Source organism: Podarcis muralis, chromosome 13 (genome assembly GCF_964188315.1).
Source record: "Podarcis muralis chromosome 13, rPodMur119.hap1.1, whole genome shotgun sequence".
In the NCBI taxonomy this organism is placed as follows: Eukaryota; Metazoa; Chordata; class Lepidosauria; order Squamata; family Lacertidae; genus Podarcis; species Podarcis muralis.
The window spans coordinates 6,755,086-6,779,813 of NC_135667.1; the positions used below are offsets into that span (position 1 = coordinate 6,755,086).

At 54.9% G+C, this 24,728-nt stretch overlaps 1 protein-coding gene and 1 long non-coding RNA gene across 6 annotated transcripts in view; one reads left to right on the forward strand and one right to left on the reverse strand.

Annotated features, from left to right (window-relative positions):
* The window catches only part of ZFHX2 (zinc finger homeobox 2), a 34,178-nt gene that overhangs the window by 5,751 nt on the left and 3,699 nt on the right, over window positions 1-24,728 (forward strand). The window contains exons 1-9 of one of the 5 annotated variants that reach the window (XM_028701636.2): window positions 5,302-6,229; window positions 8,643-11,137; window positions 12,491-12,990; window positions 13,298-13,598; window positions 15,222-15,287; window positions 16,071-16,117; window positions 17,334-17,534; window positions 19,231-19,363; window positions 20,770-24,222. In XM_028701636.2, coding sequence (XP_028557469.2) covers window positions 8,698-11,137; window positions 12,491-12,990; window positions 13,298-13,598; window positions 15,222-15,287; window positions 16,071-16,117; window positions 17,334-17,534; window positions 19,231-19,363; window positions 20,770-24,222 — 7,141 coding nt within the window. In that variant the 5' untranslated portion in view covers window positions 5,302-6,229; window positions 8,643-8,697. Of the gene's footprint in view, window positions 1-5,301; window positions 6,230-8,642; window positions 11,138-12,490; window positions 12,991-13,297; window positions 13,599-15,221; window positions 15,288-16,070; window positions 16,118-17,333; window positions 17,535-19,230; window positions 19,364-20,769; window positions 24,223-24,728 lie in introns of those variants that run through there. The other 4 variants (XM_028701635.2, XM_028701639.2, XM_028701638.2 and 1 more) reach the window with 4 other exon arrangements.
* LOC114581479 (uncharacterized) overlaps window positions 33-24,728 on the reverse strand; it is a 40,843-nt gene continuing 16,147 nt past the window's right edge. Inside the window, exons 2-3 of the long non-coding RNA XR_003703343.2 lie at window positions 18,115-18,195; window positions 33-1,018 (exon numbers count right to left, since the gene is read on the reverse strand). This is a non-coding gene — a long non-coding RNA (uncharacterized LOC114581479). The remainder of the gene's footprint in view (window positions 1,019-18,114; window positions 18,196-24,728) is intronic.

A 24,728-nucleotide genomic window follows, 5' to 3' on the forward strand; every position in this document is an offset into this window, starting at 1 on the left:
ACATCTGGAGGACCGAGTTTGCCTATGCCTGTTTTAAACAAATGTTGGGTATGCCATGCCTCGGCTCATGTATGCAGCATGAGTGCACATGGCAGCCGCACCTGTGCACCATGTACATGCTCAGAGTTTGTCTTGTGAGATTGTTTCACCGTGAAAAAAACATTTGCAACTCCACCCATGCTTGCAGTAGCATAGATGGGCTGTAGGTGGGAGAAGGAAGTGTAGTTCCCTGGGCGTAGAGACTTGAATTTCCATGGCTCTGTGGCCCAAGTCAAGTCACTCATCCTTCAGAACAGTTTCCCTCACCCTCAGGATACGATTCGGGTAATGCACACTTTCCCCCTCAGCTGTACAATCAGTCAGGGCCACTCAATTTTTAGTAGGACATCTCGACTCGAACCACAAGCCTCAAGGTCCCAGACAGCTTCTCCAGCGCCAAGCTTAACACAACCTTGGTTCCCCCAGGCCTGCGTTGAGGCAAACGTTCCGCTGAATTGTACCAAGACAGTCTTGCGGCTAGTTCATCATGTATATAAGTTGTAGTGCAATGTGTGACTCTCTTTCAGAAATCGCAAGCCAAGTTGCTAGCCCTTATTGATCCCAAACCCGGCTTATTTAAAGATTGTATCAGAAGTTAGAAGGGGACGTCTGCCTGAAGTGGCTTTCTAGTGTGGGGTGTCCAGCGTCGCCCTTGGGCCCTTTGCTGGCAGGAATAAGCTATGCAAATATATGCAAATGGGTGTGTGACTTATGTGGAGCTCAGAAAAGGTTCTTTTTAGCACCACATTAAGGTTTGCTTTAAACAGTAGTGGAAGTCTGATATTTTGCCTACCGTGTGCAGATCTAGCCTCAGGTACCTGCTGTCACTGGGCTGTAGGTCAGCTGTTGATTTCCAGGCAGGTGCTCACGATGCGAGGAAGCGGTGTCCCTGCATGTCCCACAATCCTCTGGGATGCAGCAAAGCACTCTGGGAGATGGACTCTTGCTTCTGCAGGGATCCGGCCATCCACGCTGGAAGCTGCGGGGAAGGTGGACTCGCACTCGTGACTCTTGGCGCAAGAAGTCCCTTGACATCGTGCCGCCCTAGCGGCCTGCCTCGTCTTACCTGTGCGCCGGTTCTAGCCTGTCCACACCTGCACAGCCCCAGGGCAGGCCTCTGCAATGTGTAGGGGGAAAGCTCTCTCCGATTACACTGCTATTTTAAAGGGGTTTCTGCATAATGCGGTTTTGAGGACGTGTTCTGGGGGAGGGAGCAGAAAGGGGAGTCTGCCCACACCTGGCCACTGCCCCGGGGGATGCTGGGATAGCTCAGTCCTCCCAGGGCAGACGTGTAAAAGCTTGCAAGCGACTCTTTTATTCCGAGTGCTATTTATTTGTTGCATGGTGCCATTGAGACACATGAGGAGTGCGAAACCTCTGGTCCTGGGTCCCGAATGTGGCCCTCCAAACTGAAAAGAATGTATTCCATTTGTTGCTCCATCTACTTTTGCCCTGGTCTCGCCCCCCGCTGGCATTCGGCCCCCAGGGAAGGTAGTCCCCAGAAGGGAATTTGGCCCTCAGGCGAAAAACAGTTTCCCAGGTCTGATGTTCACGTTTGCAGGGGAACAGAAGCAGAGGGGATGGTCCCTGCCCGGGAGGAGCTTACAAAACATGAAGATGTGCATTTTTAAAAATTTCTCCTCCAGGAAGTGCTTCAGGATAGTTAGAGCATGAAGCTAGATCAGCCCCCCCCCCCACGTCTCTCTTTCTCCCCTCTTTCCGCAGATGCTGGGATCCCAGCCCCACGCTGCCTCCCCACCGCTATAATTTCCTTGTGATGTTGTGCAATTGTCTTTTAAGACCCGGATGCCCTTGGAGAGAGAGGACACTTGCCTCATATTTTGCAACACTACGTGAATGTGCTCACAAGCGCATTTTCCCACCTCTCGCACTCAAATGAGATTTCACAAACATGTAAAAACGCAGCAAAAGCTCACAATTCAAATGCACCCACTTAAAAAAAACCAAAACCACAACTCGGAACATTTTTCAAGGGGCAGAAGTTCAGCTTTAATACTTTTATTTGAAAACAAACAAACCTACAACCTTCAAAAGCCAACCTCTAAACCTTACATCTTATTGATGAATTCTTGAGGCAGCGGTGCTCATCTTGATCGTATTTACACTTTTGACTTTTCTCTCTGCCCGCCCCCTTCCCTCCGCCCAACCGAATCCCTAATCAGAAAGAATCTCATTTGGGTTTTGGGATGGAAAGAAACCCACGTTGTGAAACTTTTTGAGACACACCAATTGGCCCCCAGGCCTAATGCACATTTGTGCAGGTTGGGGTTTTGACGGGACAGCTAACCTAATTCTGTCATCCTGACTCTCAGATTAATTTATGCACCAGTCCTTGCAGAAAAGCATATATTTGCATACACCAATTTAGAAGGGGTGTGTGTGTGTGCGAGCGCCTTTCAGCTGCCCCCCTCCCCCTCCGTCCCCCCCCCCCTTTCCCAGATCGGAGAGTGCCAAAAAAGAAAACACACACACAAAACAACCCAGGGTGCCTCTTGCTAAATATTGTATGCAAATCACATACAAATGAAGCCCTAAGTGCGTTGCAGGATTAAACAAAAGCGGTGAGAGGAGGCGCATTAGTCTGTATATTCACCCCCCTTGTCTCCCCTTTTGCCCTTTAGAGGAAAGAGAGTCGGGGGGGGGGGTCAGGCCTCCCCCCCTATTTTTTTTACAAAAGCAGCTCCCCTCCAGACCACGCTGGAAATCTGTTGTCAAAACCAACCTTAACCTTCTCTTCACCCGCCCCCCCTCCTTTTCTTCCTTTCGTCTCCTGGATGTTAACAGGATTCTCATCAACCAGTTTAGAAAATATTTGATGATGGGGAGCTGGAGAAGAGAAGAGGAAAGGGGGGGGGGCGAGGCAGATTTGATAAGAGGAAGGCGCTGAGGGGGGAAATTATTTGGGGGGGGTACGGTTTACAGATCGGGGCTTGAAGGGCATTAGCCCAAGCTTTGGGGGGTGGGTTGGGGGGGGGGGGAGAGGGAGGGAGAGGAGAGGAGATCCGCCAGCGCCTCCCCCCCCCCCCCCCCCGCTGCGCAGGGTAATTTAAAGCGCTGCCTGTCACTGTGCTTCTCGTTTTATTGACTCTGGCTGCCTCCCCTGTCACCCCTAGACATTAATCTCCCCGTTAATCGCCCTGCGCGGAGCCCCTCCCCCCTCTGCGCCTGCAGGACCCCCCCCGCCTCCTCTATGGGGAGAGAGAGAGGACCCCCCCCCAACAACCTCTCCTCCGCCTCTTCTTCTTCCCCCTTTCTTTTCTTCCATGGTCTGCCTTTGCCTTCTCTTAATATATATCCAGAGGATGCAAACATCATCACCCCCCCCCAATACCCCCTTTCTCCTCCATGAATTTATTCCTCATTGGGTTTTCATCCCTCTTTCCCTCTCCATCTCTGCACTTTCTCTCTCTCTCTATCCCACCCCCCAAGCCAAATCCTTCCCCATCCCCTCCCTCGCCCTTTTCATCTCCTCCATTTCTCTCTCTCTCTCTCTCTCTGCTGCCTTCTTCTCTCCTCTCCCTCCCTCATCTGTCACGCTTTGTCCTTTGCATTCCCTCCACTTCATCATGCTGGGGTTGCCCCCCCCTTATTTCTTCTCTCCCCCCCCCCACAACATCCTTCCACTATCTGCCTCCCCCCCCCACCCCAAATCCCACTTTGGCCGTGGCCTCTGTTACCTGGATGTAAGACCCACTGACCCAAGGAAATACATCCCTTCTTAGGATTGGGGCCTGCATCTCTCTATACTATATGTATTTTCTATATGTATTTTCCTTCTCCTTTCTGCCTCCTCCAATCCCCCCCCTTTTCACTCCCATTCTCTCTCTCCCTTTCTCATTCCTATTCCATTCTCTACATCACGCCTCCTGCAATCTCATATCTCATTTTTCTTCCTCCTTTTTTTTCTTCCTTTCTTCCCGTTCTCTCTCTCTCTCTCTCTTTCATCCCTCCTTTTCTCTCTCTCTCTGTTCTCCCCCCCCCCCCCACAATGCAATCCCCAACCAGCCAACCAACTCACCCCCCCTCCCCACCAAACGCCTTTGTGTCTCTGGCTCCCTCATAATAAATATGCAGCAGCCGCCTAATTATGTCTCCCGCCTCCTTTTCTCCTTAATGAGACAATTTGCATTGACTAACCACCCTCTGAAGGGGGAGGGGAAGAGAAAAGGCATGGGGGGGGGAGAGAGAGAGAGAGAGGAAGGGCACAAGAAAGCACATTTCCTCTCTTTCTAACCCCCCCTCCCTCGCCACCAATTCTTCCCTCCTCCATTACAAGCGGAGGAATGAACAGAAAATATTAAAAAGTTAACAGGGTGTCTTTCCTCCTGGGACGCAAAGATAATAATGTTAAAGGGCTGAGGTGGGCGGACGACCGAGGGGGGGGGTTGTGTGTGGAGGACAGACAGGAGGGAGGAGAGGAGAGCTGGTTGTGTGGAAACTGGGGAGGCAGATGTGGGCACATGTGGGCCTCGGGTTCAGGTAGGGCAAAACATGGCTCCGGCCCGAAACCTTGCCAAGCTGTTGCCAGCCAGAGTGGACAATATTGAGCTTGATGGACTAGGAGTGTTCCCACGTGAAGGGATTTTGGGGGTGCGCACGTGTTGGGTTGTGCGGCTGGTATCTTTGCCACCCCAACTCAGTCTCCACTCCCCGTCGAAACCGGTTTGAAGCCTGTTTGGTTGCCATGGCTCCCACTACTGATACAGAGGGTGGTATTTGTGGCGGGCGGGGGCGAAGGAATATCTCCTCTCCTTGCCCCCCTCCAATTATCTTCAATTCCCAGCATCCTGGGGGGGGGGGGGGAGGTCATGCCAGCCCACACTTAATTTGGCTGGCGTGAAAAGTCAAACAAGGGGGGGGGTTAGGGATTTTCAAGAGGGAATACCCCAAGTTTCATTTCCCTGAGGGGCAAACATCCCCCCTCCCCACAAACTTACAGCGATCGACAATTATTTAGAAAAGCATTCATATACCAGCCTCTCAGCAAACATCAGGGGGGTATAGAGCAAAAATAAAAAAAAACAATTAAAAGCAACAACAAAAAAAACCACCATGGCAAATGTTGGGATCGTCCAGTAGTCTAGTTCTGGGATAGAGCATCACTGGCCCTTCAGAGGTTGAGGCAGAACTCAAATCATCCCTAACCATTGGTCATGCTGGCCGGGGCGTGCTAAAGTTGGGTGTGCAACATAACTCAGAGGCGCACATGTCCCCCCCCCCCCCGATCTTGGTTCGCTTGGATTCACTATTTGCAGGGGAGCTGAGAAACTCTTGCGTGGAAACTCTCCCGCCTCGTCATGGTTGGGTTAGTGGTGTGTCAGAACGTTAGCTTAAGAGAGGATTTGGAGCTGGATAAATGAATGAGTCATGTGGTTTTTTTGGGCAAAGGGTTGGCAGGGACAGGTATGTCAAGTTCACGGGAGTTGGCAGGGTTGAGGTTCACGGCAAACAGAGACGGCTTTTACGCAGAAAGCACCGCCGATCTGTGGAACGCAACGCCGCAGGATATCGCGGTTGCTGCTGCTGTTCTCTGCCTCCGCCAAAGGAATGGCAGATCTGTGAAGGACGGGTCGGCTTTTGACACCTGCTAGTCCTAACTCCTGGAAGAGCCTCTGCCCTCGTCCCTCTGAGCTGTAGAATCACGGTTTGGAAGGGTGGTGGACATTTTAGCTAGTACAACCTTCCTGGGCAGGGATATTTGCTGAAATAACAGTACAAATCAGAGTGTTCTGTGTAATCTGCATTTCGGTTTATTAACAATTTTTAAGGAAGACCAGCTTGCTTTATTCTATAAGGCGGGGAGTGGGTGGGTGGAGAGAAAGAGATAAGTGGATTGACAAGTAGACAAGTGGGTGATATCTAGCCTTGATGTGTTGTGACTGAAGGAAACGGAAACAAAAAGGAGTTAGGGCCTTTTTGGTGGTGGCTCCGAAGCTTTCTGGATCTCTCTCCCAAGACCCTACATTCAGAAAACAGTATTTGTTTGTTCGTTTCGGCTTTTTTGCTGAAGAAGTTTTTATGCCTCTGGTTTTGACTGCTGCCCGGGATATATTAGAATGTCACGTCGAATTGCTTTTTGGGGGAGAAACTGAAAAGAGGATAATGAGGATATTGGCGCTGTGTGATGGAGGAAGGTGCTTAAAATGTACAGCAAACGCACTCGTCTTAAGTGAGTAGACCTGCGGGTGGACTTGGGGTGAGGGTGGAGTTCGAGTGCTGTGGTTTGCCCTCCCTAACAGGCTGTGGGCCCACACCTACGCGTGCCGCCGTCTGGCCTGGGGAGATCTGTAGATAGGTGTGCGTACGCGTGGCCTTAATTTCAAACCTAAAGCTTTTCTTAAAAGCCCGCCCTCTCTAATCCTGGATGTCTGGGGAATTAGCTTTGGCTTCTCAGCAGTGAGGAACCGGGCATCTTGCGGATGCTCAGATGCAGTGCTCTGCGTACAGTGTTAGAAACTGAGATACGGGAGCAAGGAGCTAAATGGCACCTTAAAACTAGGTTATGGGCGCAACAACGGAATGTCCAGGCGTGCTTTTTTACAACAAGAATACAACGCTGAAAATGAATGAACTGCAACTAAAATATTATGTGCATTTTTCACATCATCTCGTCCTTCTCCTGCCTACCCCCCTAATATTCTTCCGGGTGGCGGGCGGACGGCGAAACTGACCCCCCTAATATTCTTAAGAGGGTCTCTTCTCCAGTCTTCAGAGAGTGGCTGGAAGTGGGGAGGCAGAAAAAGGTCCTCCTTTCCTTTCACTCTGCCGTTTTAATCTGAAATCTTAGGAGCAGCGCTGCGCCCAGAGCTCAGAAGCTAATGAGATTCCCCGTCGCAAAATGCGCCTAGGACGACGGCTACGTAAGGGGTGAATTGAGTGCCAGGAAGGTGGGAGGATGAGGTGGCCGTCTGAATGTGGGAGGAAATGGAAACTGCAAGTGGGGCTGGGCAGTTGCCAGGAGAACCTATTCCTGCCTCTGACGGGTTGAGCAGAGAATGTGGGGATGGGTGCATTTCCCTAGTGCTTGTACGCTGCAGAATGGAAGGATTCCTGTTTTTCCTTGCCTCCTCCCCCACTTTTATCAGCTGCTGGCATGCTAAGCTATTAATTTGCATTGCAAATCCTTCCCCAGCCCAGATCGAGAAGAGGAGCCTTTTGCCTTTCCCCCCTTTCCAGTAGCCGGGCTGTTTGCAATTGCCCTTCCAGGAGTCCCTGACCCACCCACCTCCACCCTGCCATAACCAGATCTCCTCTCCCCATATTGGGAGCTGATTTAACACGAGAATGGGCATAGCTAGACAACATGCAGCTTGAATAAGTTCCCATTCTCGAAGCTGGGACCTTTTGCACATAAAAGAAGGGACTATATCCCTGAGCTAGGAGTATAAGAACTACCTTATATCTCAATAAGCCTATCCCTGGCCTGCAACGGCTCTCCACAAAAGGAGTATTTCTTGTCCTCTGCTGGTACTTCCAAACTTGAGGGGCCCTGGAATTGAACCTGGACCTTCTGCAAGCATAGCATGCGCTCCACCGCCGAGCTGAGGTCCCCTCCCGTAGAGTTGAATTGGTAGGGACCCCAAGACATCCCATGATATTACAGTCATCAGTGAGAGAGCAGGATATGAGAATGCTCCTCCAGAGTATAATTTGGGGGCAAGAGTGGTGGAAGCTGTTTCAAGTGTTTGCACAATCACTTTGCCCATCCAGAAGCGGGATAGGATGGAGATGAGGAAGAGGTTGGTGGCGGGTGCAAGCAAGGCTTGTCTAGGAAAGGGATGCAGCTCCGTGGTAGAGTATCTGGATGGCATGGAGAAAGATCCACGTAGAGCTAGGAAAGAACCCTGCCTGAAATCCTGGAGAGCAACAGCCGGCCAGTGCAGACAACACAGAGCTAAACAGATCACTGGTCTGACTCTGTACAGTTGTACCTTGGATCTCGAACGCCTTGGCTACTGAATAAATCAGCTCCCAAACAATTGAAACCTGGAAGTGAGTGTTCCAGTTTTCGAACGTTCTTTTGGAAGCCGAACATCCGACAGGGCTTCCGCAGCTTCCGAATTGCTGCAGGACCTTCCTGCAGCCAATCCAAAGCCACGCTTTGGTTTTCAATTGTTTTGGAAGTCGAACGGACTTCTGGAACGGATTCCGTTCAACTTCTAAGGTACGACTGTATAAGGAAGCTTCGTATGTTCCTACTCAATTATGCTAAAGTCACTTAGATGAAGCAACCTTCCACACCATATATTTAAAGCAGTATCATTTAGGCAGCCATGGCTTCCCCCAAAGAATTCTGGGAGCTGTAGTCCGTTAAGGTTGCAGAGCTACAATTTTCAGAGCGGTTCAACTGTGAATCCTTCTTCACAAGGAACTCTGGGAACTGTAGCTCTTGGGGCACCCTTAAACTACAGCTCCCAGGGTTCTTTGAGAGAAGCTGTGTGTGGTTATGATACTGTGTTTAAATGTGTGGCATAAATGTGGCCTCCAGCTGCTTTGCACACCAAACAGTCCAACACAGGGGGGATTCAGAACGAGAAACAAGATTTCACACCTGGCTGCCTTTCTTTCTGTTTCCCCTTCAGGGTCTCGGCTCCCGTGCTGAGATGACCCCTCCGCACCCCTCGCGCCCGCACCGCCATGGACGCCCCCTCTAACTCTGCCTCCTCCTCCTCCTGCTCCGCTGCTGCCCCACCGGCCGACGGGCAGGATGACAGGGCCGCGCCTCGGCCCGCTCAGGACTCTCCTGCCTCTCCAGCCACCAAAGAACCCCCCCTCTCGGACCCTTCCTCCTCTTCCTCCTCTGATGCCCCCTCTCCCAACGACACCATGAGGCCCTGCTCCGGTTCCCAAGCGGCGCTCGGCTCCGCGAAGCTCCCGGCCGCCATCTTGCCCGGGCCTCTCCTCCAAGCCGACTGCGGCCTCGTGACGCCAAACCCACCACCTTCCCCGCAAGCAGCGCCACCCGGAGAAGATGGGAAGAAGCAAGAAGCAGAAGGCGGCGGAGAGGGGGAAGAGGACGGCGGGCGCAAGGCCCCGCTCTTCTTCTCCGCCGAGGGCTCGGCCTATCTCCTCAGCGGCGGCCACGTTCTCTTACCAAAGGGCTCCCTAAGCACCACATCTCCCCAGGTGTCCGTCCTCCACGTCCAGCGCGGTGGAGGCCCAAACCAAGGCTTTACGTCTACTGACCAAATGTCCCAGAATACCTCAGCGCCAGGCGAGTGGACCCCTCACGGCGCCTTCTACAGTTTCCGACTGGCCAGGGCCCCCCCTCGAACCATGTCTGCCAAAAACGCTCCCACCAAACCCAAAGATGCCCCTGCCGCCGCCCTGGCGGAGGACGAGGAGAACCTCAAAGGGGAAGTCGACCTTGGCCGAGAAGGGGAGCTGCCGTCCCCACCCATCTGGCTTTGCCTGATCTGCCGCCTCTCCTTCTGCCGGGGGCGCCCCTTGGCGGCTCACGCCCGCGTAGCCCACGGGGCGCAGCTGAGCCCCGACGAATGCCAGGCCCTGTCTGGAGGGGCTTCTGCCGTGTTCCAAGGCACCGCGCTTGGCTTCCTTGAACCAAATAAGCCCACCACCAAGGCAGACCTCAATGTCCGAATGTGTAGCAGATGGGTGAATGTAACGGAGGAGGAGGAGGAGGAAGAGAAGAAGAAAAAGAAGAAGAAGGGGAGCCCAGGAAAACCATGCGAGCCACCAGATGCCAAAGAGTCAAGGGTCGGCGGCGAGCCCTGGGCAAAGAGAGGCGCGGAGGAGAAACCAGAAGAGGAAAAGGAGGAAGAGGAGGAGGAGGCAGCAGCAGTGGCGGCCGAAAATCAGAAAGAGGAAGGGAGGATTCTCCCAGACCAAAGCTCACACGGCCAAAGCTCACCCACGCGTGCCAACACCCCCCTCTCAGAGACGCCGCTGAAGAAGGCCAACAGCAACGACGCTGCAGCTGACGTAGGGTTGCCCAAGGAAGATGCCAATGCAGAGTTGGCCAACGAAGCCGTTGGGTTGGCCAACGAAGCCTCCAGTGCAGAATTGGCCAGAGACACCGCTCGCGCCGAGTCAGCCGGTGGGACGAATAGCTCCGGGCTGGGCACCAAAGTGAACAACGACAGCCCAGCCAACGCCAACCCGGACACCGGTCGGGTTGGGTTGACCCACGACGCTGGAACCATCAGTGTTGGGATGGCCAGCGAGATGGTGAGCGCCACGTTTGAGGTCAACAACGGGCTGAGCGGTAGCAGCAGCAACAGCCACAACGGAGGGCACTCGCTTTCCTTTGGGGAAGACTTCACCGCCATGGCCTACTCGGGGTTGACTTTGTCCGGCCACATGTCCTTGCTCCACTCGCGCAACTCCTGCAAGACCCTCAAATGCCCCAAGTGCAACTGGCATTACAAGTATCAGCAGACTTTAGACGTCCATATGAAGGAGAAGCACCCCGAGAACAACAGCCACTGCGCTTACTGCAGCACCGGCGGGCCGCACCCTCGCCTGGCCCGGGGCGAGAGCTACAACTGCGGCTACAAGCCCTACCGCTGCGAGGCCTGCAACTACTCCACCACCACCAAGGGTAACCTCAGCATCCACATGCAGTCCGACAAACACCTGGCCAACCTGCAGGGCTACCAGGCCACGGGGGGAGGCGGCGGGGCCCCCTCGGTGGCGGCCCCGGTGGCGCCCACCCCGTCGTCGCCCGAGGAGAAGGAGTCGAAAGGCAAATCCTCCTGGCAGTGCAAAGTGTGCAGCTACGAAACCAACATCTCCCGCAACTTGCGCATCCACATGACCTCCGAGAAGCACATGCAGAACATGCTCCTTCTCCACCAGGGGCTGCCCCTGGCACTGCCCGGGCTCCTGGGGCAGGCCCAAGCCGCGCCAGGGGGCAAGGGGCAGCCGGAGCTCTTCCAGTTCTATGGCGCCCAGGCCCTGGGCCACTCGCACCATGCACACCCCCACCACGCTCACGCCGCGGGCAGCTCAGCCCTGCGGGGGGACAAGCCCATGGAGCAAAGCCAGATCTTGCTCAACGGAGGCTTCCCACACTTCAACGCTGCCGCCGGCAGGAAGATGGCTGCCTTGGGCTCAGGTAAGCGATGGTCGCCTCCCCTCCCCAATCATGGCCACTGCTGCTTCTGTCCACGTGGGATCTAAAGGCTGGGTGCGAGCCTCAATTAATAATGAACAGGCCTCTTGTGTCGTTCGTTCTCTCGCTTCCCTTATGGACCACATTCCCACAATACATTTAAAGCCCTGTGAACAGTCACGGCTTCCCACAAAGAATCCTGGGAGCTGTAGTTTGTTAAGGGTTCTGAGAGCTGTTAAAAGGTAAAGGTAAAGGTACCCCTGCCCGTACGGGCCAGTCTTGCCAGACTCTGGGGTTGTGCGCCCATCTCACTCTAAGGGCCAGGGGCCAGCGCTGTCCGAAGACACTTCCGGGTCACGTGGCCAGCGTGACATCGCTGCTCTGGCAAGCCAGAGCCGCACACGGAAACGCCGTTTACCTTCCCGCTAGAAAGCGGTCCCTATTTATCTACTTGCACCCGGAGGTGCTTTCGAACTGCTAGGTTGGCAGGCGCTGGGACCAAGCAACGGGAGCGCACCCCGCCGCGGGGATTCGAACCGCCGACCTTTCAATCGGCAAGCCCTAGGCGCTGAGGCTTTTACCCACAGCGCCACCTGCATCCCGAGAGCTGTTAAGAGACCCCTTATTCCTTCCGCAGAGCTACACCTCCAAGGGCACGTTGGGGCAGCTGTGACTGTTTGAAGGGGTATCAAAGAGCTTTAAATGTGCTGTGTGAATGTGACCACAGTCTCAACTCTCGTTTTGTTGTTTTGTGGTCTGTGCAGTTTTTCTTTCCGCTCCTTTCTGTTTTGCTCCTCTCACTCGCTGCCTCCCCAGCTTTGTGCATATTGCCCTTATGTAGTTTGTGTTTTTCATATTGCATTTTCGTGTTGCGAACTGCCTTGAGATCTACGGATGGAGGGCGGCATGCAAATTTAATTATTATATAATTAATAATAATATGGGACGTGGGTGGCGCTGTGGGTTAAACCACAGGGCCTAGGGCTTGCTGATCAGAAGGTTGGCAGTTCAAATCCCTGCGACGGGGTGAGGTCCCGTTGCTTGGCCCCTGCTCCTGCCATCCTAGCACTTCGAAAGCACGTCAAAGTGCAAGTAGATAAATAGGTACCACTCCAGCGGGAAGGTAAACGGCGTTTCCGTGCACTGTTCTGGTTTGCCAGAAGTGGCTTAGTCATGCTGGCCACATGATCCGGAAGCTGTATGCCGGCTCCCTCGGCCAATAAAGCGAGATGAGCGCCGCAACCCCAGAGTCGGCCACGACTGGACCTAATGGTCAGGGGTCCGTTTACCTAATAATAATAATAATAATAATAATAATAATAATGTTTTGAAGTGTGTCTCCCTCTCCGTCCATAGGAAGTCATTCTGCTGCCCTTCTCCCCACAGCTCCTGCATCGCTCTCTCCAGAGCCCGCCCCACCTTCCCCGCTGCCGCCCCACTCTGCGCCAGACCTGGGGGCTCCCCAGAGGCTGTTCGGGTGCCTGGTGTGCCAAGCCTTCAACACAGACAGCCTGGAAGCGCTCCTGAGGCACGCGTCGGCCCCCCGCTCGCTGCCCGAGGCCGAGTGGAAGGAGGTGTCGGGCGACTTGCACCGCTGCCGGCTCTGCGCCTACGGCACCCAGCTGAAGGCCAACTTCCAGCTGCACCTCAAGACCGACAAGCATGCCCTCAAGTACCAGCTGGCGGCCCACCTGCGCGAAGGGGGCAGCCTCGGGGCCCACATGGGGGCGGAGCTTCCGCTCGGCCCGCCCCTCCACCTGCACTGCAATCTCTGCGAATACGAGACCAACAGCAAGGAGAAAATGAGGCTGCATGTGGCGGGAGCCGGCCACCAGGAGGCGCTGCAAGGCTACAAGGTGCCGGGGTCTGAGGGGAGTGGGTGGGGCTTGTGGATGACACGGGGAGCGGCCTTCCTCCAACTCCCGCCAAAACGGGGGCGGAGCCAAGCTGTGCTTTTCAGGGCGTTCCTAACAGGAAGTGGGTGGAGCCAAGCAGAAAGGGGTGGAGCCACAGGAATGCAAGGGGCTTGGAGGTATGCCATAAGAGGAAAAAGGTAGGCATGAGAAGGGGCAGGTGGGATCCACTTCTCAGAGGGAGCCACCTGGGACGTTGACCGGACCCCATGTCCTTGCTATCTGCAATTCTTTCCTTCTCTCCCACTAGTTCCTCCTGGAAATGGAGGCCACATCGGCAGCGCCGCCGGGCCCCGAACCTGCCCCGTTCCGCTGCCTCCTTTGCAACACGGACGCGCCGAACCGCCTGGCCATGATCCAGCACCTGCGCTCTCCCCAACACCGCGACTCCCATGGCCAGTGGCGCCTGCAGCTCCTCCAGAACGGAGAAGGCACCCCGGGCCTCGAGAGATACATCTGCTTTGCTCCCGCCAACCCCGCTGGTAACGGCCCTGCGGGTTGGCCATGGCGGGCACCCCGTGCCGCCGGAGAGGGTGGCAAACCCGCAGAAGGTTTGCACTGAATGAAGGGCATGACGGTGGACGGTGGGGAATAACAGCAATAGTAGTAGGGGCTGAAATTTTGAGGGTTGACAGTTGGAGAGAGGAGAAGAACCAGCAATTCTTGCAAATGTTCGAAGTGGCAAGGCTGTGGGAGTTGTTTATTTTTTTTTGGGGGGGGGGGAGAACTGAAGGTCGGATACCGAATACTCTTTCATTCCTCCATTGTCTGCCCGCCTTCTCCCCCCCCTTCTCTCTTTCACACCCCCTTTGCTTCGCCACGTCTTCCCCTTTTGCTCTGTGTTTAATGCATGCCTGTGTCCGCAGATATTCAAGCGAGAAGCTGCTGAACGCTCCATCCTCCTCCTCTTCTTCCACCGCCGCCAACCTCCCTCTCCTTCTCTCCCTCCCCCTCCCCCCCCCCAGCTTCATAATGGATTATGACAGATACTGGGGTGGTTGCCTAGCAACCCGCAGGAAGAATGAAGGAGAAGAGAAATGAGAAAGAGAGATGTAGGGACCGCAGCCGGGCGGGGGGGGGGGGGAGGGAGAGGAAGAGAGGAAAAAGGGAAGAGAGAAAGAAATAGGGAGGAAGGATAGAGATCGCCTTTCCTCCCTTCCTCCCCTTCTCCTAGCTAGTAGCTGCCCTCATCCACCTCCCGTCAGGTGCCCAGGGCGGGCACACCCCCCCCCCCACGTGATGCGAGTTGGCCTCGTTCCCAGCTTCAAATTTATCTTTCAAAACATTGTTGACCCTGCAAATGTTCCGCCTCCCCCTAACGCACACCTGAGAGTGTGCAGAAGTGTCAACAAGAACCAGCTGCATAAAACGCATTTAAAATATGGGAAGGGGAGCTGTGTGGGTCGTGGGTCGGCTAGTGAGGGGGTCCAGTCCTGAGGGCAGACCCCAAGCCAAAAGATGGGAATGGGTGGCTTTGGCTGGGTGGGTAAAGCAGTCCTGGATAAGGGGATCATTTTTTAAATTTTTTTGAGCAGGGACCTTAGTGGAAGCGAGAGCATAGGATGCGGGTGTCTGGGGTGGGTGGCTGCTTATGTGGGGAAGGCATATGGGGAGATCTGAAGCAGTTAGGACAAGGCAATAGAGAAAGTGTGCAAAACCGGGAAAGGGGGGGGGGGGTTGCCGGATGAGAACACCCTGCCTTGTGAGAAATGGAGGTCTTAACATCTTGGCGGGTGTATTGAATAGTGTTAATTGAGTTGCCAATGGCAGTGAGGTTGCTACTGCCGGGCGGGAAGGCAAGTCCGTTCGATATTAACGATCCCACTTGGGTTGAGAGTTTAATTAGTCTCTGACGAGGATAAAGTCCTGGATCGTGCGTCACGCCGGCTCTCGCAGCGTCGGCGGCGGAATTCCCTCCTCTCTCGTCTCCCTCTCCCCCCACCCCACGGTTCCCCACCTTCCAAACTCCCAGGTGAAAGAGGAGAAGCAGGAATATCGGCCAGGCTATCTGGGTGGTGGAGGTCTCTGGAAGTTGGGCCACAGCTCCCATCATTCCTGACTGTAGGCCACGCTGGCTGGGGGCTGGTGGAGTCCAGCAGCGTCTGGAAAGCCCACCCCCCATTTCCCTTCTCCCTCCACCCCGCACCCACGTGTGGTTCTCTCCCCATCTCTAGGGAAAGAAACAGTGCTGGAGACCTTGCCCCCCGAAAAGGAACCGCAGAGTAAAGCCCAGGCGGCTGGTGAGTGACTCCTCCCCTCTTGTGCAAAGCCACGCCCACTGGCGAGGTTGCTCCGCCTTGAAGCCACGCCTACATTGCTGGCCACGCCCCCAACCCCTCCCTCGTGGCGGCAGCCCACGCGAAAGACTCCTCCCATTCAGGGGTGCCAAACACCCCAAATGTTTGTGCCCCTCTTGATTCCCCCAGCGCCACCCTCGCTCAAGGAGGCGGTGTCCTGTTGAAAGGTACAGCGATCCCCAAGCAGGGGGGCTGTAGTACCAGGAATATGAGGAAAAGACCCTGCTATGCCTTCCCTCGGTTTTGTCTAAGTGCAGAGACCCATTTTGCCACCGCGGCTTCTGCAAAAGGAATAATACCAGGGGTATTTGTGGGCGAGTCCCAGCAAGTCTCGCTCCTTGCTTCCGTGAGGCTGCCTGTTTTTATTATCCTTATTAAATTTATTACCTGCCCTTCTCCAGCTGGTCCCAGGGCGGGTTATGGCGATTTTTAAAAAAAATCAGCATTTCAAATATCTTGCGCTTGCAAGGAATAGGGATGGTTACATTGAGGGGGGGGCCCCGCTAAGGCATCCTTTTAAGGGTGTCTGATTCAATGCCCCCCCCAATTCAGCTGTCCCCACTGCAGTGGGTGGGTGGGGTCCTTGCCTGGTACCACCCCCAAGAGCCCCTCTCTCACCACATCCCTCCATCAGGCCTCAAAGCCCCTTGGAGCTTTTAACCGCCATTTTGAAAGTGTCTGCAGGAAAACACCATAACGTCCCCCCCCCTTCTTTCCTTCCTGCAGGTTCTGAAGAGACTGAAACGAAAGCTGGAGGTGTGGGAGACATTACAGTGAGTGGCGCTTATTGGGGGGCTTTGCGGGGGGGGGCAGAGGTGGGGGAATCACACAGTGTCTCTGAAGCCCCTGTCTCCTCCATTTTAACCCTCTCTCTACACGATTCAATGGCGGCAGCCTCAAACATCCCAGCGAAATTTCACTTGGCAGATTAGATTTTTTTTTCTTGCTTGCTTGCTTGTTCCTGGTGGGGGGCCAAATGGTTGAATTAAAAACAGAAATTAAGCATCTCTGCCTAGCGTGTGTGTGTGTGTGTGTGTGTGTGTGTGTGTGTGTGTGTGTGTGTGGTGTGTGAGAGATCCACCCTGATGAAACAAATTGGGCATGACCAGCTGTGAAATACACAATGTTAACCGTACCACTGCATCTTCAAAGCCTGTTTCTTGAATGGGATTGTCTGCTTATACTGGTCCCATCCTTATTAACATTGCATTGCCATGCATCCAGGGGCTTGGAAAACCCACTTCTCTGTCTGCTCTGACGCCACCCTTGCCCAGCCCAGAAAGGCCCGGGATTCTCAAGATGAAAACGCTGGCAAGGCTGTGCAGACGTGATCAGATCGGTCCTTGCAACAAGCCCTTCGATGTTAACTAGCGTTGGGTTTATTATGCCCGTTTTACAGCTGCCCCCCACTGAGCACACGGGCGCGGACCTGGCGGTCCAGGAAAGGAACAGAACATCTCATTTTCGCTCGGCTCAACCCTTGACCCGCCTTGTCCTTTCTGCAGATACCAATCAGCCCTTAGGTGAAATCCTGACACAGACACTTTCATGTCTCTCTTTGATCCTTCAGCCTAAGGCCTTTAAGCCACACGCATTCCCCGGTCTGCCGCTTGGGGAACTAGCTTGTTTGCGTGTAAGAAAAGGCAATATTTTGGGGTGGGGTGGGGAGGGGAGAGAGTTTATTTATTTTATTCCGAAGATGGCCCAGAACCAAGATGAGCAGGTGGGAGCAAGCATGTGTCAGCTCCATCTTTTTAATTATTACTAATCGCCCTTTGCGATTTCCCTATTAAAAACTTTTTGTTTTCTTTCGTTCTGCCTCCACCGACACGCCTCCTCCCTCAAATCCTCAATAAGATATATATGCAAATCCCCCTTTCCCCCCAGGTGCCAGGAAGAGACAGCCTCCTGCTTCCTGGAGCTAACGTTTTCTTTTCTCGGACCTCCATCTCTCTCTCCACCCCCCTTCACCTTCTTCTGGCCAAGCAGGTGTTCTGCTGCCCCTACTGCAACTACACCGACCAATCAGCCGAAGCCGTCCGGGCTCACACCGTCTCCCAGCATGCCGTGCAGCCCAAATTCCGATGCCCGCTCTGCCAGGAGCAGCTGGTCGGGCGCACCAACCTCCACTTCCACCTCAGCCACATTCACAACGTGGTGCCCGAATGCGTGGAGAAGCTGCTTCTGGTGGTGAGTTGCTGGCTCAGTGGGTAGCTCTCCCTGCCCCTCTTCCCTGCCCCGCTTAATGTTGGAAGCATATTAAGGGTGGAGGGGATACAATCGCAGAAAATGCTTTTTCATGTGCCACTAACCCTTTGCAGGTAATTCAGCAGGTGAAGCTTTTCCTTCTCTGGAAAGCTTCACCTGTTGAGTGTGTGCCCGTCACGCTGCTGTCAAAGAGATGGGGACTGCTTGACAAAAGGGGCTTGGGAAGATGTGGGGACCCAGTGGTGAGGACAACAGGGGGTTATTGGGTTCTTGTTTTTATTTTGATTACAGTGGTACCTTGGTTCTCAAACTTAATCCGTTCTGGGAGCCTGTTCCAAAACCAAAGCATTCCACACCAAGGCACACTTTCTCAAAGAAAGTAATACAAAACGGATTAATCCGTTCCATACTTTTAAAAACAACCCCTGAAACAGCCATTTAACATGAATTTTACTATCTAACGAGACCACTGAGCCATAAAATGAAAGCAATAATCAATGTACTGAACTATAAAATAAATAAGACAGTATTGTAGATGATAAAAAATACTTTTTTTTCTTACCTCCACTGATGATAGTCATTGTTTGGATGGGGGGCTTTTATCCATTTCCGCAGTCACACAATCAATCCATCAGTAGCTGAACTGTCACAAAAACAAATTAACTGAAAAAGCCTCAAAAAAGAAAAACCACAAAATAAATAGCAAAAACAAAAGTGCCAAACGTAATCCGTTCTCGAAGTCCGTTTGACTTCTGAAATGTTCAAAAACTAAGGCGCGGCTTCTGATTAGTGCAGGCACCCCGGCAACAACAGCAGACAGCCGCATTGGACGTTTGGCTTCCGAAAAACATTTGAAAACCGAAACACTTCCGGGTTTTCAGAGTTTGGGAACCAAGGCATTTGAGTACCAATGCGTTTGAGAATCAAGGTGCCACTGTATATATCTTGAGGTTTTATATTTTGATTTTGTTCTGTGAGCCAACCTGAGACCTCCGGGTATAGGGTGGTAGAGTGGTACCTCGGGTTACATACACTTCAGGTTACAGACTCCGCTAACCCAAAAATAGTACCTCGGGTTAAGAACTTTGCTTCAGAATGAGAACAGAAATCGTGCTCCGGCGGTGCGGCGGCAGCAGGAGGCCCCATTAGCTAAAGTGGTGCTTCAGGTTAAGAACAGTTTCAGGTTAAGAAAGGACCTCCAGAACAAATTAAGTACTTAACCCGAGGTACCACTGCATATAAATTCTAATCATGATCATCATCATCATGGAGTCTCCTTCTTTGGAGGTCTTTAAGCAGAGGCTTGACAACCATATGTCAGGAGTGCTCTGATGGTGTTTCCTGCTTGGCAGGGGGTTGGACTCGATGGCCCTTGTGGTCTCTTCCAACTCTATGATTCTATGATTCTATGATTCATCCAGAGAGCCAAGTGGGGGTGTCATTAGGAGGGAGGTGTTTGTGGCTCCACCGTCTGGTGAGCTTTAGCCTGTTTCCACCATTCGTAAAATGGCCGCAGCAGCATTTTGTAAATACTTTATAAATTGGGGAGTGGGGAAACCTGTGGCCCCCAGTTCTGCATCCCTGCTCCAAATGATCACTAATAACTGGGTCCTCCCTTCCCCAGCCCGCCTTTGGCTCATATAATTCTGCCTTTTCTTCTTCTTGCCCTTCTCTCCAGGCCTCTACTGTGGAAATGACCTTTGCCACCAAAGTTATCCCCGGCCTCAACCTCCCTCCTGACCCACTAAAGCCCGGCGGGACGCCCAGCTCAGAGCAGGGGGCTGGGAACGAACCTGAAAGCCCTCTTGCTGGTAAGTAGTGTGTGGACTGCAAAGAGAGGGGCTTTCAGCTTTCACCCGCTAAGGGTAGCATCAAGATGCCAGGGATTTTGTGGCAGCCTGCTAGACCCTAACCTCCCCAAAAAATTAAGCAGGAAGAAGCAGCTACTGGCAGGACTAATCAACGGCTTTGCCGTGCCTATTCTGAAGCTTCTCTGTCTGGAGGGCATGAGGACTAGAAACCTGCTTCTTGGGAAACTCATAAGGCTTCTTAGGATGCCACAAACGAAGCAGTACAAACGCAATCCAATGGTGCACTGACAGAAGCAAAGCATATTAAGTAACACAGGGCAGGGGCTGTAAACTCCCCAATTATTCAGCCCTCCTAGGTATCAGAAATTGGGAATGAGGTCAAGGCAGTACTTGTCCTGCTCCATTTGAACGCACGCACACCCTACAAAAATTCAAGCAGCTAATGTACACAGATCTACATTTACAGATGAGGCAGGAAGCATCAAGGTATGGAAAGCGTCATGGATAAAAAGACTCAGAATTCCCCCCCAGGCAGTGAGGCCTGCATTTTGCCAGGAAACACACCTGCTCTTAGCAGGTGCCCCTGGGGATTCCCAGCTGTTTTTGGACAAACCCTTTAGCAAACACCTAGAATTGTGGGGTTGGGAAAGACAGGCCAAGCACCATAGAATCGAGGGATTGTAGAGTTGGGTCTCTTCCACAGACAGGGCCAGAGTGACTGTGGTGCCAGCCTCCCTGCCCCTGGAGATGCCTGTGGTTCCGGGGGGAGGATGAGGAAAGGGACCACAATGATCACCTAGTCCAACTCTCTGCAATGCAGGAGTCTTTTGCCCAACATGGGGCTCGAACCCAAGACCCGGAAATTAAGAGTCTCGTGCTAGTTGCTGTACTATTTGCGATCGACTGTGGCAAGCTATGCTTCTGCACCTAGAACCTCCATTCACACACACAAATACATCCTGGCTAGTAAAGGGACCCCTGACCATTAGGTCCAGTTGTGACCGACTCTGGGGTTGCGGCGCTCATCTCGCTTTATTGGCCAAGGGAGCCGGCGTACAGCTTCCGGGTCATGTGGCCAGCATGACTAAGCCCCTTTTGGCGAACCAGAGCAGCGCACGGAAACGCCGTTTACTTTCCCACCGGAGCAGTACCTATTTATCTACTTGCACTTTGATGTGCTTTCGAACTGCTAGGTTGGCAGGAGCTGGGACTGAGCAACGGGAGCTCACCCCGTCACGGGGATTCAAACTGCTGACCTTCTGATTGGCAAGTCCTAGGCTCTGTGGTTTAACTCACAACACCACCTGCGTCCCTGTTACATCCTGGCTAAGGAGCGACAAAACAGGCTGCGGAGAAAACTGATGGTAGTTTCTCTCTCTCCTTTTTCTTTCTCTCTCCTACATCAGCACCACTCACAGGGGAGAAATCCTCTCCGGCTCCTGTGCTTGGCCCTGAAACTCCTCCTCCTCCAGCCTCCCCTGCTCCACCTGCTGACCCCCCAGAAAAGCCACTCCCAACCTCTTCTCCACCTCCTCCTCCACCGCCACCGCCGCCACCACCTCCTCCTCCAGTTGCTCCTCTGGAGTTTGAAGACGAAGATGCTCCCCATCTGAACGCCCCGTTGGAGGAGCCGCCGCCGCCACCGCCACCGGCTTCAGCCGAGGCTCCAGAGGCCTCTCCGCTCGCCCTGCCCAGCCAAGACCCCCGGCACCCGCTGTCCTACCGCAAGGCGACCAATTTCGCCTTGGATAAGTTCCTCGACCCGGCCCGGCCCTACAAGTGCACAGTGTGCAAGGAGTCCTTCACGCAGAAAAACATCCTCTTGGTGCACTACAACTCTGTCTCCCACCTGCACAAGATGAAGAAGGCCTCGGCCGACCCTTCCGCGCCGTCCCGGGGTGAGCCCGGCGCCGCCGGCGTTCTCCAGCCCTCCTCGGACAAGCCCTACAAGTGCACCACCTGCCGGGTCTCCTACAACCAGAGCTCCACGCTGGAGATCCACATGCGCTCTGTCCTGCACCAGACCCGCTCCCGCGTCGCCAAGATGGAAGCCGCCGGCAAAGCGGAGCTGCCGGCCGCCGAGCCGGATCCCCCGTGTGAAGCGCCGCTGGAAGCGGAAGCCCCCAAGCTCCTGGAGACAGGCTGCGTGCAGGTGCCCACGCTCCCGTTCCTGGCGCCGTCCGCAGCAGAGCTGCAGCGCTTCCCTGCACCGTTGTTCACTCCGCCGCTGCTGCCGCCCTTCCCACTAGTTCCAGAGTCGCTCCTGAAACTCCAGCAGCAGCAACAGCAGCTGCTGCTCCCCTTCTACCTGCACGACCTCAAGGTAGCTCCCAAGCTGGCTTTGGCCACCCCGGCACTGACCCTCCCGGCCACGCCACCCGTGCTGCTGCCACCTCTGCCAGCCAAGGAAGAGCAGCCGCCAGCCGCCGCTGCCGGCTCCAAACCGGAGGCGCCAGAAGAGGCCGAAGCTGAGGAGGCCGAGGGGGGCCAGCAAGGGAGCGAGGCATCCCGCACGGCTGCCAAAGCCCTCCTGGAGAACTTTGGGTTTGAGCTGGTGATCCAGTACAACGAGGGGAAACAGCCTGCCGCCCCTGCCCCAGCCGCACCTCCGCGCCCGCCGGCGGGCAAGCTCTTGTGCGGCGCATGCGGGAAGCAGTTCTCCAACATGCTCATCCTGAAGACGCACGAGGAGCATGTGCACCGGCGGTTCCTGCCCTTTGAGGCGCTCAACCGCTACGCCGCCCAGTTCCGGAAGAGCTATGACAGCATGTATCCCCCTCCGCCGCCGGCACTGCCCATCGAGACGGCCACTGCCACGACGACTGCTCCAACCACTGCCGCTGCCACAGACACCACCACAGTGACTGTGCCGGCCGCCCTGCCCCTGGAGATCCCCCCGCTCTGCCCTCCGTTTTTAATGCAGCCCATGCCAGTGGTGGTGCCGCCGCTAGAGAGCGAGACCCCCCACGTGCCTCCCGAGCGCTTGAAATCCTTGTGGTTCCGGGGGGAGGAAGAGGAAGGCGGCGGTGGGCCCGGGGTTCCCGAGCCTCTTCGCGGGGGCTTCCCATCCACCCGGCGCTTCTCCCGCACCAAGTTCACAGAGTTCCAGTCTCAAGCCCTGCAGTCTTTCTTTGAGTGCAGCGCCTACCCCAAAGACGGTGAGGTGGAGCGGCTGTCTGCAATGCTGGGTTTGCCCAACAGAGTCATCGTGGTTTGGTTCCAAAACGCCCGTCAGAAAGCGCGGAAATGTGGCGGGAGCGAGGCCAGCGTGGGGGGTGGAGGTGCTGCGGTGCAGCCCTCCTGCAAGAAATGCCGGGCGTCCTTCCGCTGTATCTTTGAGCTCATGCGACACCTTAAAAAGTGCTACAACGACCAGCCGGTGGATGCGGAGGGAGAGGGGGCCGAGGAGGAGAACGAGGGCCCCGAGGAAGAGGAGCAGGAGGAGGAGGACGAAGAAGAGCAGCAGCAGCCGCAGCAACAGCAGCCGCCGGAGCCTTCAGGGGCTGACGGAGAAGCTAAGGTTGAAGGCACTGGGGACAAACCTCAGGAGGAGGAGCAACCCACAGCCCTTCCTGAAAGTGCAAGCACCCATCCCTGTGACCACTGCACAGCCAAATTCTCAAGCGCCGACCTCCTCAATATCCACCGTGTTTCTCACATGCCAGCAACCGGCCCTCCGCCAGCCCCGGTTGCCCCCCAGCCTCCCCTGGATTTGGCCCCGCTGGTGTTTGGCGACCGCCCAGATCCCTCCCGGGCGCAGAAGCGGAAGCACGAGGATGGGAGCTTGTCGCCCACCGGCAGCGAGTGCGCCAGCGTGGCGGGAGGGGACAGCGAGCCCCCCCGGGACAAGCGCCTGCGCACCACCATTTTGCCGGAGCAGCTGGAGATCCTGTACCGCTGGTACATGCAGGACTCCAACCCGACCCGCAAGATGCTCGACTGCATCTCCGAAGAGGTTGGGCTCAAGAAGAGGGTGGTTCAAGTGTGGTTCCAGAACACGAGAGCCCGCGAGAGGAAGGGTCAGTTTCGGTGCAACGCCAGCACAGCCAACGCAACCGGCAAGCCCTCGCCGGTGCTCCCCTCCGCCTTCCCAAAGTTCAGCCCTCTGCCGCGAGACCCGACCATCCACTACGGAGCGGCCTTCGCGCCCAGCCTCTCTGCGGTGAGCTTACAGCTACCTCCAGCAAAGCCAGAGATTCCTGCGGAGCCACAAGCGCAGGAAGAAGCAGCCGAAGAAGAATTGCCAAAAGAGAACGAAGACCGGAGCCTGTCGGGAGGGGAGATGAGCGACTCGTCTTCCTCCTCCTCCTCGTCGCTGGCCGATCTGGATTTCTCCGGCAGCCGGCGGAGCCGAGGGGCGGACGGCGGCTTTGGAGGCCTGCACGACGCTTTGGGCCAGCGCCGGTATCGCACGCAGATGTCCAGCCTGCAGCTGAAGATCATGAAGGTTTGCTACGAGGCCTACCGGACGCCCACCATGCAAGAGTGCGAGGTGCTGGGCGAGGAAATCGGGCTGCCCAAGCGGGTGATCCAAGTGTGGTTCCAGAACGCCAGGGCCAAGGAGAAGAAGGCCAAGGCTGCCAGCGGTGGCGAGGAGGGGCATCCCAGCACTCCATCGCAGGCCGAGTGCCCCTACTGTGAAGTCAAGTACGATTTCTACGTGTCCTGCCGTGGGCACCTCTTCTCCCGCGGGCACCTCGCCCGACTCAAGGAGGCCATCAAAGCCCAGCTCAAGAGCGAGAGCAAGTGCTATGAGCTCGTGCCGGACAAAGGGACGCCATCCCCGACCAGGCTGGGTGCCTCCATGCCTCCCGCCACAGTGCCATCTTCTCTTGGAAGCATGGCTCCCTTTGCGCCAGGTGAGTGAGAGGTGGGAAGGAGAGGTAAGTTACGTTCAAGGAGGTTGGGGATAGGGCCTTATCATTAAGCCATGTTACAGGTTCGCCACTTACTATGGGATCTTTCCAAACCCATATCTGCTTCGCTTCTCTCCAAAAGTATTGCTAGGTCTCCACATGCTGTTCTGACCCTAATCCCCACTTCTGCCATTTTGCGTGGAAGTTCCCAGGCATCATTTTCCCAGGCGTCATCTTTCTCTTCTCCCAACTTTTTCTTCTTCTTCCCACTAGCATAGCCTTTCCTTCCCCCTGTCCTGTCCCCAAGGCTTCCATTGTGCGCGTTGGGAGTAGGTTGGGGTGAAAATGGCACTGGAATCTCCTCCTCTTCCCCCTGCATCTGGGGTGGTTCATTGAGAGTGGTAGTTGGTGTCTTGTTACCAGAATGAGAGGGCGTCCATCTCAGCAACCAGAGGAAGCAGATGTTGGGTTGTGGAATTGCAGAATTGTAGAGGATCATCTAGTCCAAC